This window comes from Gopherus flavomarginatus, chromosome 12 (assembly GCF_025201925.1).
Source record: "Gopherus flavomarginatus isolate rGopFla2 chromosome 12, rGopFla2.mat.asm, whole genome shotgun sequence".
NCBI lineage: Eukaryota > Metazoa > Chordata > Testudines > Testudinidae > Gopherus > Gopherus flavomarginatus.
The window spans coordinates 27,718,299-27,736,378 of NC_066628.1; the positions used below are offsets into that span (position 1 = coordinate 27,718,299).

Consider the following 18,080-nt stretch of genomic DNA (forward strand, 5'->3'; position numbering starts at 1 on the left):
TTCCCTGGTGAACACCAATCCAAACCCTTGGATCTTAAAACAAGGAGGAATTAATCATTTCCCCCGACTTTCCCCACACCAATCCCTGATGAGTCCAGATCCAATCCTCTTGGATCTTAAAACAAGAAAAAATCAATCGGATTCTTAAAAAGAAGACTTTTAATTAAAGAAAAGAAAGGTTAAAGAAAAACCTCTGGGAGATAGCATACAAGCTGATCTCACAGACAACAGATTAAAAAACACAGAGGATGTTCCTCTGGGCAAAACCTTAGTTACACAAAAGAATACCCAATTTGATTATCCTTTTTATGCACAAGACAATATACAAATGAAAATAAACATAAACTTATTTATTTATTCTCTACTACTCACTACTCTGATAGGAGGCTGATTCCTGGATCTTTTCTTTCCAGAACAAAACTTAAGGAACTCTGAGACAAAGGAAAACTTCCCTCCTTCCTCTTGAAAAATCTTTCCCCCCCATTAGTTCCTCTGGTTAGGTGTCAGCTAGGCTAGGTGAACTTCTTAACCCTTTACAGGTAAAAGAGGCATTAACTCTTAACTGTCTGTTTATGACAGTGCTCTGTATAGGACCCTGCCAACCTGATGCCTCCTCAGTTCCTTCTTACCACCCGTGACCATCGGTGGAACTGTGGCTTCTTATTCAGCAGAGTCTCCACATTTCCCTAGTTCTATATACTTAGTGTTTGTTTTCCTTAGTTAAAGTTAGTTCTTAGTTAGTACAGTGTTATTAATTCACTGTCGGGAGTGTGGGGTTCCCCTTCAACCCAACTGCTCTCTCCCTGGGAACTCAGGGCATGCCTAAGTCCCAGGGGTTCAAACTGTGTAAGTCAACAAGTCTATGCCAGTGGGAGACCCCCACGGCTCTTGCTTGAAGTGTCTGGGGGAAACACATCAGGCAGATAAGTGCAGGATTTGCAATGGGTTTTGCCCGAGAATGAAGAAGGAGCGGGAATTTAGACTGAAATAGCTACTCATGGAGGCAGCACTTAGACCACAGCCAGCATCGAAGTAGCAGGACCCAACACCACGTGCATCAGAGTGTAGTACCCCAGCAGCAGCTCCGGTGCTGAAACTGTCAGAGATGACTTGGCATCAGTTCCATTCCCCAGGTCAGAAGCTGCACCAGAAACAAAGGAGAAGTGGTTCCCCAAATTTGGGACCCAAGCCCTCGAAACCAGCCAATGAGAGGAGCTGTAAAACCCAGGGAGGAGCCCCCAGTGCTGAAAGCTGCAGAGCCAGCACTGTCGACTTCGGTCCTGCAAGGAGGGCTTTTGAGTCCGGTGCAATTGGACTCACCGTGACAGGTGGTGGAGGAGGCACAACTGCCTTCCAACCCAGACACATCTGAGGCCGTGAAAGGCCTCATAGACATGATGGCATCCTGGTCCCCAGCCCTTTGTGCAAAGCCCCTGATGCCACAGTGTGCAGCAGTGTCCTGCGGAAAGCCTGCAATGCTCTGCCCTTTAGTGCCGTCAGGGACAAGACACCGCTTGGAGTCCCAGCACCGCTTGGAGTCTCAGGGCCGATCACACTTGTGGCACTGATCAGACTTGTGGCACCGGTTCCGCTCACAGCGCCAGTCTGATTCACAACACCACTCCAGGGCTCGCCAGCGCTCCCTTTCGTGGCATCAATCACCATCGCGCAGCATGTCCTGGTCCTGGCACACTCCATCTTGGCACCGTTCCGGGTCATTACGTGGACCCCACTTGTGGTACAGCTGAGGGGAGGGGCGGGGGTGAGGGCTGAGCACTTCAGGAGGCACTACTAGTAAAAGGCCGCACTGTTCATCGGCACCAGTTGGCACATATCCCAAGAGTGGGACTATGCAGAGTCCATCTCAAAGAGCCTAGGTTACAAGTACCCTTCATTTTTACAGTCGAGTATCCTTCAGAACATGGATTTATATGAAATAGAGCAAGTGTTTTTGGGAACTCAATGGAGTAGACCCTCAGCTGATGGAAACTGCCCACAATGGAGCTATGACATTTTCCACCAGCAGAGGATCTACTCTTATATGCCTAAGTATCTGAAGAGAGATATGCCAATTCTCCTGCCCACTCAGCTTCATGCCCTCAATTTGCAGTCAATGATTTTTAGAGCTCTTATGTGAGTGTAAATGTATAGGAGATTGTATACCAAGCCAGTAGCCAGTTGTGGTTGTGCATCTAAGGCATATCCTGACAACCTCACCTGGCAAGCCTTGGAACAACAGATTCTGCACTTTGGGCTCGTCTTCATCTCTCCTCCCATCCACCTGTTTTTTTTAAGTCTATTTCCCTTTCTTCTTTTTTCTTCTCACTTCAACCTTTGCTTGTTCCCTCTCCCCTCTCCCCCCATTCTATCCCACACTTTTCACTCCCATTCTCCCTCCCACTCACTCATTCTCTTCCTATAATTTGGTGGCCCATTGGTGGGCTGCAGTGTTGTGCCCAGACTAATGGAAGGAGAGGTCCTTTCTTTTATTGGCTTTGTGCAGTTCTGCTGTATGACAGTGAGCTACCATCGTAACATTCTTTCCTAAAGGACTGACTCGGCAAAGAAGAGCTTTGTGCCAAATATCTGCCAATGAGAGACTAAAGTAATAAGGATTAGTAATGCAAATCATGCTGGGTGGAGGCAGTGACTCCACACTGGAGAGAGTATGTTAGAGGGCTTTCCCTTTACTCTCTCCCTTGGTTCTTGTCACACAGACAAAAAGCAGAAGACCAGAAGTCCGAAGCGCAGGCAACACAATGTTTTTTGGGGTTAATTTCAAGCAAGCATGTCCACAACTCTGATGCCGCAGAGCCTTGTTTCCCAGTGTCCCATTCTCCCCCCTTGTTAGCAGGCATAATTATATGTGAAATGCATGCCCTCAGTCCCACCCCTTACAGCTTATGGTCATGTTCTGTTCTGGGGGGGTTGTAACTCTGGGTCTTCATCTCACGTCTTTTGTATCCCATGGGAGGGGTAAGGAGTGAGGTTGTGCTACTGTCAGGGACAGGCATTTTTTTGGCTTTTTAGTGTTTTATACCTTCCCCACAGTCCCCCATTGCCCCTCCTGATAGGTTGCTTGACCTTGCCTTGAGATAGGAGTTAAGGCAGTCTTAAAATGTGCACTTGTATATTATACTCCCACTATGCCCAGTAACACTTTACCTGTTCTTAGCTGTTCCCATTATACTAACAAACCCATCTGGCTAGGCAGAAGCAATGTACACAATGTCTTTGTCCTTAGTTCACAAATATTACTAAGAATATAAATGTATCAAGAGTCAAACGGGCAAACGACATAGAATTCTATCTCAGGCAAAAATAGAGTCCTGAATCCTATATTATCAGTAGCACTCCTAACAGGTACACTATGGGAAGGCTGACATTGCATCCCAAAGTTTTTAGCTCAGTCTCTTGTACTAGCTTGATTGGCCATAGAGCCCCGGCAGCCTTCTGATGTCATTATGCATGGAGTTTAATGCTTGTAAATTGTGAGAGATCCTACACAAGGCCACTTAGTTCCCCTTTTGAACCATAAGCATTTTAAGTAGTGTATAGGTCTTGTGCAGGCTCTCTGCACAGTATAAATTTGCACTTAGAGGGTTGCATGCAACCTGGCTTTCTTTGACGGACAGCCACTGGAAAACACAAAGAACTCTCAATAAATCTCATTTACTGTGAATGTTTATTTCAGACACTAATTTGAATAGGTCAGGATTTCAAAGATATCGAAACATCCCCTTTTACTAGTATTGTGAGAGATTGTTTCAAATTAAAAGGTTATTTTCCCAGACTTGTCATTTAATTCCTAGTAATTGCATTTCAATTTGATATATCTCGTACGTATTTGTTAAACATCAAGAATGGCTGATTTTATATGTTAATTAAACACTAATTAAATGTAAAGTAAATGCTTTGTTGAAACACTTAATTTAACTTGCTACCAGAAACCTCAGATATTGTGGTTTTGTGGAGGGGGGTTGGTGGGAAGCTACTTCACTGAGAGGAGGTTCATCATTTTTTTCCTAGAGTTTTAAATGTTTTTTTGCAGCAAGCTGTCAAAAGATGAGAAATCCTTTGGATTCTGAGCAATGGTGAAGAAAAGGCATTTGAAGTGCAATGAAGAAAAGGCATTTTTAAACATATAAACCAATAATTGGTATTCTGAAAAAAAGTCTGTTAATAACTTTTTCCACATGATAATGCATATATTAAATGTATATTCTAACAAATGGCTATTTTAAAATACCCAGTGTCCTTTATTTTGTCCAATCCTCTGTAATTATAAATAATTGCTGTTTATTGTGATGTTTTTATAGCACTGCTATAAGTCCACTGAAGACTAAAAACTGTATAAATGAATCAAATTTAGTTGGCATGTACTGAAAAATAGTACACCTTGAGACAGAAAGCATTCCCAAAATAAACATACAAGGTGGGGAAAGGGGGTATAGAATATGGCTTTGCCTGGTTGGTTTTGCACCAGTTGAGTGCAATAAAGTTTGGCTCACATTGGTGTTCAACAAAATAACAACTTAGGACAATGCAGGATCCTTTGTTGGACAATATGGCTGTGATTTTTTATTAAATATTTATATAGAACTATAAATTTGCATGGTGCTTTACAGGAAAAACAAACAAGCACAGAAAAACCCCAAACCCTTCACCACCTCCTAGGCTCATGGCAAAAAGCTCTGTCCTCCTTCACAGGACCCGAAACAACTGATAAGAAATGGTCTTCCCTAGCCAGAAGACAGAACAGAAACCTCTGAGCATTTGCTAGCTCTTGCTGGAATTTGGCCTGGTCACACAGCGTGAAGCCTTGGAGGTTTTGAAAGACATCTGGCCACCATTTCTGCCTCTCCTAGCTGGTGGAAGCCAGTGGAGAGTGCTTCAGCCTTCCTCTAGTGAAGATCAGCAATTCCTCTTCAGACAAGGCAAATTACTAGCTCCCTTAATGCAGGCAATAGTGAGGGACACTTTTTTTCTACCTGTTCTGAGACAAGACAAATCCACATATCCCTGTATGGAGTCAAAACTCACCCCCACCTTGGGGTTTGACTTAATTAACAAACAATGTGTTCATGAGATGAGGTGACAGACACTCAGGTAACATGATGGCCAGTCCACACATTTCCTAAGCTCGGCTGCACTTTGAGGTGCTAGTTCTGGGCTGCTCCGTCTAACTCCTACTTCTTTTGCCTCAGACCCAAGATACTTCTGTCAGGAAAACCCACCTCTAAAACTTGCTTCCTTCCTCTTTATCCCCTGCAGGCTTGATGTTGCGAGTAGAACTCACTACAGCCCTCCCCTCTAACACAGACCATTAACCCCTTCCTGCTCTGGGGTTTGTCCGTGTACGCATCTGATGACTGACAGGCACCAATCGTACTGTTCATACCACTATTTACATCCTCTGTGAAATGCAGCCTAATGGTTGTAATGATCCACCTTTGTTCCCATACAGCTATACTTGAGAAGCCTCTGGATAAAAAGGCTGGTAGAAATTATGGCCCACCTGGCACCAAGAAACTCATCTACTTCATTGATGATATGAACATGCCTGAAGTGGACACTTATGGAACAGTGCAGCCCCACACACTGATCAGACAACACATGGACTATGGCCACTGGTAGGTGCCTTCCCCTGCACTGTGCTATTCATGCGGTTAATCTGGCAATAAGCATGCAGTGTTGTTGTAGCCATCTTGGTCTCATGATATTAGAGACATAAGAAGTGTAAGGTAATATCTGTTATTTAGACCCACTTCTGCTTCTGAGGTAACACAAAGCTCTTCTTCAGGTCTGGGAAATTAACTCACAGCATCACAGCTATATAGGAAGTGGAACAGATTGTTTAGCATAAGTAGTTAACACATTTCAAGGCACCGTTCAAGGTGAAGTGGCCCGTTAACACCTCTCCAGTTATGGGGAGGAAAGGAGTGAAGGACGGGGGGCTGGGGGAAGCATCCAGGGTTGTTAGTGGGTTACAGATTCTTGTGACAAGCCATAAATCCAGTGTCTCTGTTCAGTCCATGATTGTTAGTGTCTAGCAAAGTTATGAATTTAAGCTCCCAGGCTCATCTTTTGAAAGTGTTGTGCAGGTTTCCTTTGAGAGTAAGGACTGATAGGTCAGATATAGAGTGATCGCTGTGTGGAAGGTGTTCACCCACAGGTGATAGGGTGTTTTTGTCTTTTATCATTTTCCTGAGTGAGTTCACTTGAGAGCATAGTGATTGTCTGGCTTCACCCACGTAATTGTTATTGGGGGATTTGGTGCATTGCATGAGTGTGGCACTCAGATTGTGAAATGAGGGTGCAGCTCTCCTCTCTACTGTTGGCGTAGTTCTTTGTCTGCTTTCATGGGTGGTGGGTCATAGAAGCTGAGGGAGGCTGTGCTTCTGCAAACAGCCAGGCACAACTCCACCCCCTGCTTACCACTGCTCCCTGGAGCTCCAGCCCCCCAGTGCTCCGCCTTTGGGATGGGGGGCTAGCCTGGGTTGAGACTGGGACTGGGTGAGGCTGTGCTTCTGCAAACAGCCAGGCATAACTCCACCCCCTGCTTACCACCGCTCCCTGCGGCTCTAGCCCCCCAGTGCTCTGCCTTTGGGGTTGGGGGGCTAGCCTGGGGCGAGACTGGGACTGGGTGAGGCTGTGCTTCCTCAAACAGCCAGGTGCAACTCCGCCCCCTGCTTATCACTGCTCCCTGCAGCTCCAGCCCCCCAGTGCTCTGTCTATGGGGATAGGGGGCTAGCCTGGGGCGAGACTGGGACTGGGTGAGGCTGTGCTTCCGCAAACAGGCAGGTACAACTCCGCCCCCTGCTTACCACCACTCCCTGCGGCTCCAGCCCCCCAGTGCTCCACCTTTGGGGATGTGGGGCTAGCCTGAGCAGGTACTGGGCCGGTGGCTGTGCTGGTGGGGTGGGGCTAGCTTCCCCAGCTGGCGGTTCACATGCTGCCCATGCCTACTTTAGTTGTACACACATCTACGGACGTGCTCTATGGCTCTTCTTCAGTTAGAGCCACTGGAATGACTCATATAGTGTCGTACAAGAAACTGTCCAAGTCCTGTGATTTCTGTCACTGTCCTCTGACAATAATTCGCAGATTTTATTCAAATGTGGCCAATTTTGGGGAAGCCTCACTCTTTCCTGGACTTACATCGTAACTGCTGCCTTGAAAACTTATTGCTTGCAACAGGCAATACATAGCACTGAGACCAGTTGCCTGGCCTGGGATATGATTTCCATGTGATCGATACAGTTATAATGGATATTTACCAAGAAATGCCACTCTACAGCCGGCGATCACGTATTCAACATAAACACTGGTGGTGTGATAAGATCGCCAGTGATGGACATAAATTATATGTCCAGACAGACTATCTTAGGACCCTGCTTAGAGACTGATCCAGTTGGTGTTTGATCTACTAGGTGGCTGTGTCCTGTTGGGATTTGCCATGGTAATAAACGTGTTATTATTGGACCACAAGTCTTTAGTATAAAAGAGCTGGTATTGTTTCTTGAATAATAGAGTTAGCATGGAAGTGAGCATTTCCCAGCACAGGTGTATTGAAGAAAACTAGTTCCAATATCTCTCAAAGTGGTGGCCGCGTGTTATTACAGCCAGAAGCACAGAATGCACACGCCCCTTACCGCTGGGAAATAAAGGTAGTTGTGATTTGCTTCCCAATGTGATGTTCAGATCAACCCCCTGGCTCCCAAGCACTCACACCCATCAAAGGCTTATTGCGAAGGTGGATGAAATTATGCGGGTCTGTGAGAGGAACCAAAGTGCCGGGGAGCAGAAGCATGGGCACTGGGGCATGAAAGGACTGCGAAGTGGTAAAGTACAGATTAAATAAAAAAAGACAGAGCTTATTCAGATGAGATCCACATGCTGCCATTTTCCCTAATTCCCCAGCTCTGCCTTCTCTGTGCATAAGGATACATTCTGTACCAGACATGTCCCCTTTGACACTCCATCATTCTGCCCAGATGCAGCTGTTGCTATCGGGCATGTTCCAAAGAACCCATCTGGCTTTCCATGCAGCCCCCTTTGACCCCCATGCTTTCATCACAGTCAGATTAGGTGGCCCTATAGGAGGTGAACAAGGTTCCCTGGAGTGCATTAGGCTGAATGGGCACTTTATGCCTGTCATAGCCCCCTGTACTTCCCCTCTCTGCAATTCAGAAAGAGTCTTAGAGAGAGAAGGATCAGTGGGTCTGCACCCCAGTCCTGGACCCATCACTGGCGTGCTGTGACCTGAGTGGAGATGCAAGAGGAGCCATTCAATAATGGGTTCATCAGGCTGATACAAATGAGGGCAGCTGTTGATCTGTGAAGCCACGTGCACACAGCAACAGCATGTCAAGGTTTCATAGAAACTGTTTATGAAAAGTAGAGAATGGATCCAAACCCCCCTGTGCCTTGGGACAATATGTATCCAGATCTGGACTGTGTGGGTTCTACCTCTCTCTATAATTATTATTATTATTTGTATTGCAATAGTACCTATGAGGCCCAGCCTGGGACCATGGCCCGATTGTGCTAGGTGCTGTGCAGACACAGAACAAGTCTCTGCCTCAAAGAGCTTACAAGAGACAACAGATGGCTATAGACCAGCAGGAGAGTACAAGGAAACAATGAGACAATATTGGTTGACGTGAGAGGCAGTGGCTTCAGCACACCCGTGGCCTAACCACAGTCAGTTTATGTCTGAACCCTTATGTGCCTAACTTGGAACTGGAGCTGGGCCTCAGCTCTGTCTCTATTGTGAGCTACCGCAGCACTAGACACTTATTCCCACATGCTCTTGTTGAGTTTAATATTATCAGAAGCGGAGTCACTAACAACATCAAAAAATCTGTAGAGTTCCCTGTTGTCTCCTATTCATAGGTGCTCATAGTTCATTTGTTTGTGTAGTTTTAATGATCCCTTGCTAGTTCATATTGAAATAGTAGCAGATAAGCCCTAGATTCATGTGCCTAGACTCAGTGTTGGAAAATGGTTTCTTAAAGAGGAAAAATTACTTGCCAAGGGAGGACCTGGTGTCAAATTCGTGCAACTGTGTTTGGAAGCTGAACTGCATTGCCCTTATTCATAGATGATACTCTAGGGCTGGTGAGTGTTGTAGCACACTTACTTGTTGTGTGCATGCTCTTCAGACACATACATCCAATACTCCAGCCCTGGCACTTTGGTGTGCTACCCTGGGGCTGGATGGACATGCACAATTGCAAGACTATCACTGATGCACTCAGATACAGCACCGTTACCTATACATGCATACGTGTCAGATTCCCTCCACGTTCCCAGTCAGGAAGCTGAAACAATTACATAAGGCACAATTCCCTTCCCATTTCTATATGTGGGGAGGGGTAGCTTGCAGTCTTTAGTTAGTGCTTAGTAGTAACAATTTGGCTTCACAGTGACATGAAAAGGAATAAAGACCACGTCAAGGTGAACAGGAGGATCAGAGAAGATGCAAAACAGAAAAAGAAAAATTAAGAGATGATGTGGATATATGATCAAAAAACACATGACAGGGTCCTATATTTGTGGATCATTGAGACACTGAAAATGCAATAGCTTCATCCAAAGTTAATTTCCTTTGTGCCCCAATCTACAGCTAACTGGAATAGTTAGCTCAGCCAGGAAGGGACTCTCATTGATGGCATCCAAATTAAAAGAGGTATCTTGCAAGCACTTATCACCAGTGCTATCTGTGGTATTGATGCCTCCACTGACATGAATTCTCCCTGAGCTAAATTGCGGTTATTAAATCAGCGAAGAGCAACAACCAGCTAACCATTTGTTTTACATGAATGATCTGAAATGATATGGACTGTCACAAAAGGAGATGCAGAGCGCGATGATGTGTCTAGGAAAGTTTGGTGAAGCTATAGTCAGTTGACTAACTGGATAACTGCCGGCGTGATCAAGTGGGGTCAAGAGGAGAAGCAAAAAATTGACATCCAAACAAGAAACCTCCTGGTGATACGCAGAATAATGAATCTATATCAAGACATTGACAGGATGTACATCCAACGATACAATGGAGCAAAAGGTGTACTATAGGTAGAGGTAGCAATTGACAATGAAGAATATAATATCAAACTATGTAAGAAGTCAGCCAGAGCAAAAGATCATCTAGTTGCGATAACAAGCTAAGGCAGAGTGCATCCCAGCCCAAAAAAGCATAAAGGAAAGGAGAAAGCAAACTGCCAAAGAAAGACTTGGAAAGATTTGCACAGGAATCAATGCACAGACAGCAGTGGAGAGCTCGAAGCCATTAGTGATCAAAGATTAACAGATTCATCTCTTGTAGGAGGATCCCTGAAAAGAGAGACCAAGAGCCTCAGTGTGAGTGCACAAGAACAGTTGTTAAGACTTAATTATGTTCAAAACAAAATTGACTGACAGAACTGCTCCCTGAACTGCAGTGTGTGTGTTCTGAAAAGGAAGAGGTGGTGGAGCATATATTGAGCACTTCCAGGAGCCTGGCTGGGAGAGAATACAGAAGTAGACACAATGACATCACCAAGTGTCTGCATTGGAGCCTCTCTGGCAAGTATTGATGTAAACGAGCCATGTGGTATTATGACCACCAAATCGAAAGTGCTCCAGAGAATGCAGAGGCTCAGATTTTATGGGATCTGGTAGTTGTCACAGACTGAGTGGTGCAGGCAAACAGGCTGGACAGAGTTGTAGTAGCAAAGAAAACAAACAAGACCCTGTTAATTGCTATTGCCATTGCAGCAGACAGAAAGATAAAAAAGAAACAAGAAGAGAAGATGGTGAAGTATAAAGAATTCTGCCATGAAGAGGAAAACAATGAAAAACTACAACAAATACAACCTCAGTGATCACTTGGAACAATCGGTAAGGGTATGAATGGGCAGCTCCAGAACACGTTAGATTGCAAGACATGATCAGTGACCTCCAGAGGACAGCGCTGTTGGGCACTGCAAGAATTTTAAGGAAACTCAAAGGAAAATGGGTGCATTTGAGCATCTAAAGTACAGGAATTCTGCAGGGTTTAACAAACATCCTGACTATTCAATCCTAGAGTTAGTTCATGGTCAGGATTTATTGGCGACTTATGGGGATACATTTTAGACTATAACTTTCGGCTTTTTATTCTTAAAGATCTTGTATGTTGTGAAGGCTGTTTGTTTTTAAAAAAATCCCCATGATTTGATACTGGGGGATAATAACAGTAGTACTTGTTGTGTCTAAAAGCCATCAACTGAAATCAGGACCCCACAGAGCTAGTCCCTGTACAGACACACAGGAAGGCATAGTCTTGTCCCAAAGAACATAGTCTTTGATTCTGGGTCTTGGTGCATGAACTAAAGTCATCTAGGTTACACAAATGTGTTACCACTGCTCCAGACCTGGCCCTGACTGGAGGATGTGCTGCTACAAGTCTGTTGCTAATAGGCTGCAATTATTGCGTTGCTTTGTTTGCCACAGGTACGACAGAAACAAACTGTCCCTGAAGGAGATCATGAACGTGCAGTATGTGTCATGTATGAACCCCACTGCAGGGAGTTTCACCATCAACGCACGACTTCAGGTAGAGTCAATTAATCGACACACTGATAATCTATTAAATGACTTGGGGAGTTAGAATATTATTAGAATGGTCTTTAAAAGAATAACCTGGAGGGGCAGATTATGGCCATGATGCTATAGTTAATACTCCAGCCTTAAGAAACGTGGCCAAATTCTGCTGTCACTTACATCAATGTAAATTCATTTAAATCAGTGGAGTTACTCTAATTTACACTGGTGGAACAGAAAGCAGAACTGTCCCTTATTCCTCATTTTTGGCCCCTTTCCCACCATATTTCCTAACACATTACTGCTCACAGTTTGAGAAGGACTCTCATTTTTGCCAGCCAGCAACAGCCTTCACAGTAATGCAGATTGAGTTTGCTTTTATTTATCTAGTGTTATCCCGGGAATGTAGTTACTCACTTTCTCTGGTTTGGGTTGTAAAAATCCTCATGTGACCAACTAAATTTTCCTTTGCCAAAGAGATGAAATACAATGAAAATAGGAAAGAAGATGATCCAGAGTTATAATAGCTAATGCTAACATGGATTTGGAAAAGATATTAAACCTCATGCTTAAGGGTTTAAGCCAGCCATTGACTGTCAGGGATTAGGAGGAGACCTAACATAGGAGGCAGATCATACCACATCTGCTTTGTGCCATAGAACATAAGAACCGCTGTACCGGGTGAGACCAAAGGTCCATCTAGCCCAGTATCCTGTCTACCGACAGTGGCCAATGCCAGGTGCCCCAGAGGGAGTGGACCTAACAGGCAATGATCAAGTGATCTCTCTCCTGCCATCCATCTCCATTCTCTGACTAGGTGCCAGGTTGTTTGTTCCATCATCCGAGGCATCTGATTCTGGCCAATGTCAGAGAGAGGGTAGTGCACTAGCTGGATCTCAGCTCTGAACCAGTCTAGCAATTGCTTCGTTTAATAGGCAGCAGGTTTAAAACAAATTTAAGGAAGTACTTCTTCACACAATGCATAGTCAACCTGTGGAACTCATTGCCAGGAGATGTTGTGAAGGCCAAAAATGTAATGGGGTTCACATCAGAATTAGATAAGTTTATGGAGGATAAATCCATCAGTGGCTATTATTCAAAATGGTCAAGGATATAACCCCATGATCTGGGTGTCTCTAAGCCTCTGACTCCCAGAAGCTGGGACTGGACAGCGTGGAGTGAATCACACAATAATCTCCCTGTTCTGTTCATTCCCTCTGAAACATCTGGCACTGATCACTGCAGGAAGAGAGGATACTGGGCTAGATGGACCATTGCTCTGACCCAGTATGGCCATTCTTATGTTCTCCTATTTAACTTGTGAAAAGTGTTCTCTTATCTGAGCTTGTTTATTTGCCATTTTAACTTAAAAACTGTAACATAATGACCATGAAATGCAATTGACAATTCCACCCTTTGGGAGCGGATGCCTCAGAAGTGGCTCATCAGCTTGAGCTATTGGGATGAGAAATCACAGTAGGAAAACTGATTGCTTTCTGATCAGCTCAATGAGCCCAGACTCCCATTCAGCAAGAAAGGAGGCCAACCCAGTCTGAAACCTTTCTTTGTTTTCCTTCCCTCCCTCAGCGCCACTTCAGTGTGTTTGCTCTCTCCTTCCCTGGATCGGAAGCTTTGTCCACCATCTACAGTGTCATTCTAACTCAGCATCTGAAACGGGGGAATTTCTCTGGGCCTGTGCAGAAATCCTCTCAGCAGCTGATACACCTGGCACTGGGCCTGCACCAGAAAGTAGCTGCTACTTTCCTGCCAACGGCTATCAAATTCCATTATATTTTCAACCTCAGAGACTTCTCCAATATCTTTCAAGTAAGTGCAGTAGCTTTCCTCCTGGGGCACTCAAAGATTGACCAAAGGTAGGATGTGGAACTTATGGGTGTGTGATCCCCTTTCTGTGCCAGTCCAGAGCAAATTAACATTAATGGGAGGTATACAGGCTCACTGGGGCTGCGTATGCTCCATGTGACTTTCAGCCCAGTCTGCCAAGAAAATGACAACACACATTTTTTTGGAGTAAAATATTTTTTCATATAGTAACTGAGACCCAGATCCTCCAGGATACTTAGGCATCTAGGTACTTTGGAGGATCTCTGGTCCTGAAGTTCCTTCCCCTATTGCCCATGTGGTTTCCCCTTTGTTAGACATTCAAGCCTGTGAGATCAGCTGAGGAGTGGGGAAAATGATTAGGGTTGCCAAGTGTCTGGTTTTTGACCGGAAAGCCCAGTCAAAAAGGGACACTGGCGGCTCCAATCAGCAACGCTGACCAGTCTGTTAAAAGTCTGGTCAGCGGCGCAGTGGGGCTAAGGCAGGCTCCCTGTCTGCTGTGGCTCTGCGCAGCTCCTGGAAACAACAACATGTCCCCCCTCCAGCTCCTACGTGTAGAGGCAGCCTGGTGGTTCCACATGCTGCCACCAGCCCAAATGCCAGCTCTGCAGCTCCCATGAGCTGGGAACCATGGCCAGTGGGAGCTGTGGGGACAGTACCTGCGAACGGGACAGCGCGCAGAGCCACCTGGCCATGCCTATGCATAGGAACCAGAAGGGGGACATGTCACTGCTTCCAGGAGCTGCCTGAGGTAAGCACTGCCCAGAACCTGCACCCCTGATCCCCTCCCATGCCCCACCTCCCCTTCCCTGGCCCTGATTCCCCTCCCACCCTCCAAACCCCTCTGTCCCAGCCCAGAGCACCCTCCTGCACCCCAGATTCCTCATTCACGGCCCCACACCAGAGCTTGCACCCCCAGCCAGAGCCTTCATCCTTCCCCCAGCACCCCAGGCCCCTGGTCCTGCCCCAGCCTGGAGCCCCCTCCTGCACCCTGAACTCCTCAATTCTGGTCCCACCTCAGAACCCACACCCCCAGCCCAGAGCCCATACCACCTCCCACACCCCAGCCCCCTGCCTCAGCCCAGAGCCCCCCCTACACCCTGAACGCCTCATTTCTGGTCGCACCCCAGAGCCCGCACCCCCAAGCAGAGCCCTCAACCTTCCCCCGGACACCAAGGCCCATCCGCAGCCTGGTGAAAATGAGCAAGTGAGTGAGGGTGGGGAGAGTGAGCAACTGAGGGAGGGAGGATGGAGTGAGCAGAGGTGGGGCCTCAGAGAAGGGGTGGGCCAGGGGGCAGGGAAAAGATGTTTGGTTTTGTGCTAGTAGAAAGTTGGCAACCCCAAAAGAGGTCCAGTGATTAGGGGTACTAGCCTAGATCTTAAGAGAGAGAGGTTTGATTTCCTTGCTCATGCACAGATTTCCTGTATGACCTTGGCCAGGTCACCTAGATCTAGATTTTTAATGATATTTAGGTGTTGTTACACTCAGTGTTGCAATGGCTAACAGAATTAGGATCCTAAAGCTCATTTTCAAAAGAGATTTAGGGACTCAGGAACCAAAATCCCATTAGTAGGTAATGGGGTTTAGGCTCCTAAGTGCCTAAATTCCCTAAAATAATATTAAGGATCCTAAATCAGTTAGGTGTTGCAATGTTGAGGGCCAGTGCCTAAATACCTTTAACAGTCTAGTCTCTCTAGGCCTCAGCTGCCCACATGTAAAATGGAGAGGATAACCTGCCCTCCCGCACAGGAGGGCTGGGGGATAAATACACTGAAGGTTGTGAGGCATTCATGTTATGGAAGGGTTGCTAGGGAAGGCACAGACTGCTGAGAAGTATGAGTGAGGATGATTTCTATGAGAGAGAAGAACAGGTGAGCAGTTGTTTCTCAAACGTAGGATCAGTCACAGCCCCGTAGTGGGAGTAGATGACAGAAACAAATTAAAACAAGCCCATGATGAAGGCCAGGCTTTGTGAATGGGCTGAGTGAAACACAGTGGCACTGTGCTTTCCATGGCACGCACTGGCTGCCAAGACAGACTCTGCTCACCAGAAATAACAGATAAGGAGAACAACTCTCCAGTCCTGCAGGGGTGATGAAAGAAGGAGCAGAAATAGCAGTAGAGAAAACTATATTGTAACTTGCCCCCAGATCAGAATTCATTACAAATACATGGAAACAAATCATTGTTCTACCTCTGCCAAGCCCCAGTCTGTGGTGAGGCTGATACTAGTTGGGGAACTGGTTGATCATGTTGATTGTTATTTCAGGTTAAGATTCTACCTCCGCAGACATTTGTTTAAATATTTGCTTTCTGCACATCTCAGAAATAGCAACTGCAAAGCAACACCCACACCCTCAAGGACAGACCTCTACTTCTTATGCCATTGCTCTGCTCCCCTAGCCATCCTTCCTTACTTCTTGGTGAAAGCATCGCCCTTCCCTTGCTCAACTCAATCCTCTTGCCTCTCCACTCTGCAGCCTTCTCTCATCTCACCTCTGCTGTCTTCTCACATGCACAGTCCTGGAGCTTCCTCCAGTCCCTTGTTGCTCAAGATCATCATTTCCATCCCTTCTGAAACTCCTCCTGCAGCACTGTGCAACTCCAGCGAACCCATGAAATAATCCCTTCCTCTGGCCACCAGGGCACTGTGTGTCTGTACCTGCCTGTCTAGCTATTGGTCAGCTTCTTGAAAGCACCTATCTCCAGCCTCCCCTTTGCATCATTCACTACACATCATACATCAGTATACTGGGTGAGGCAAGGGCTCCTCCAGAGCTATATTAACCCCCCAACACACACACACAGACACACACACATATGCTCAGATGCCACATGCTTCTAAATGTAATAGTAACATCATACCAGGTGTATGGTGGATGCCCAAGTGGCAATTTGTAAAAAGCTGTAACTAACTAAAATCCAAACCAATTCCCACTGGATCACTGAAAGGTGATTCTCCTTAAGGAGACCAAGTCCCCTGCTAAACATGAGCTTTTGACTCTGTTGTCTCAGCACCAAAAAGAAGTTGCAAGGTTTTTCTTTTACAATGGGAAAAGTTATTTTTTTTCACTCTTCTCATATTCCTAAATAGCCACACAGTTTTGCTCAAAGAATCCTGAGGCAGAGATCAAAACTGGAAGCCTAGAGGAGAAAAGTTTTGGATAGTCATGAACAGCTTACCATGGAAGCTGAGAATGGGAACTGTTACATACCCTGATTATAGCCCTTGCTGTCACTTTTGCTGTCACTGTTTTAAAAGTGCATGTCTTTAAGGTCAGAATCTTGTAACCCATCAGAACTAAGTAAAAACTTTTTAGAAACTAATGGAAAGCCAAGAATCTCAGCTCTGCTGCAGGCTGGAGCAGGAGCTTATAACTTCCATGGGTCAAGAGTATCAGACCTTAAAAACTGTCAGCGGTGGAAGGCTGAGTGTCATCAGGCCTTGGCTTTTCAGATCAGGGTCACTTCAAATCCCTGCATTTAGCCAAACTGTATTTTGAAGGGGTGACAAAGGAAGAAGAAACATTTTTATGGCAAGTTGTTTAATTTTTTTAAATGAGGTTTGTTTGAAAGGTGCTCAGAGGCTTGGAGTGGTAGGAGTTGTCCTCACAGAGCTGCATTACAGGGCAGAGTGCAGGTGAAGTGATAAGAGCTGCAGGTTGCTTCTGGTTATCACATGGTTGCAAAAGGAAAGAAATCATGTTTCTTCTGTTGTGGCTGTTTGTTTAGGTTGTGGTTTGGTTTTCCTTGAAACCCTTCCTCAGGACACCATCATCTCCTCCTCCTGTCTCAATTTCCCATCTAGTTTGCCCTGTTTGTGAACGCTGATGTGGAGACCATTGAAATCAGCATTGAGCTCTGTCTTTGCCTTTCCAGTCGCACTGAGTTACGATAAACGCATCACATTTTCAAACTGAAAAACAGAAAATGCAAGAAGTATTGTTGTGCCATAGCGTGGAATCCTCAGTCATCAGAAAAAACAGATAGAGAAATCTCACTTGCCTTATCCTTTGGATGGATAAAGAAATGTGCAGACGCCAGTACTGTAGATAATAGTATAAAGGCCTTTTGAAATTCAGTTTAATCCTGAATAAACAATCAAGTGCTTGAGCATATAATAGCTTCATATATAAAGGGCCTTTAGTGAATGCTCTCCCACTAGCTATTTTCTAGCTGCAGGAGCAGCTCATGGTAACAGGTATGTGGCACAAAACCTATGCAGATTGAAACACCTGAGAGGTCCACCTTTGGAACTTTCTGCCTTTGTGATGTTTTACTGCTGTTCCACTTTTGATCTGCTCAAAGAATCTGTCATTATGACATTATCTTAGCTGTAGCTAAATATTGAATCAGTGACTTACAATCCCTGCTTGATTCCCTTTGTCAAAATAGGCTGACAGTCCTTATTACAGGGACTGTGCTAATTGTCTTACTGCAGGAACCTTTGCCTTAGTTGCTGCTGCTAATGGAGAATGAGTGAATGTAAATCTACCTGTGTATGTGAATATTACCCAGAAGAGTATGCTCCAAAGTAGCCATCTGCAGAAATCGTTTCTGGCAGCAATCTGCTGACTTGCTTTTATGTTGTTCAGACTTTCAGAGTGCCTGCATATATAATACTCAGTGCCAGCTTGATTGGCTGGCTAATGGCCTGCGTTGCACAGTG

At 45.5% G+C, this 18,080-nt stretch overlaps 1 protein-coding gene across 5 annotated transcripts in view; it reads left to right on the plus strand.

Annotated features, from left to right (window-relative positions):
* The window catches only part of DNAH9 (dynein axonemal heavy chain 9), a 392,319-nt gene that overhangs the window by 138,650 nt on the left and 235,589 nt on the right, over positions 1-18,080 (plus strand). For all 5 annotated transcript variants that reach the window (XM_050919194.1, XM_050919196.1, XM_050919197.1 and 2 more), the window contains 3 exons: positions 5,468-5,633; positions 11,479-11,581; positions 13,156-13,395. In XM_050919194.1, the coding sequence (XP_050775151.1) occupies positions 5,468-5,633; positions 11,479-11,581; positions 13,156-13,395 (509 nt within the window). The remainder of the gene's footprint in view (positions 1-5,467; positions 5,634-11,478; positions 11,582-13,155; positions 13,396-18,080) is intronic.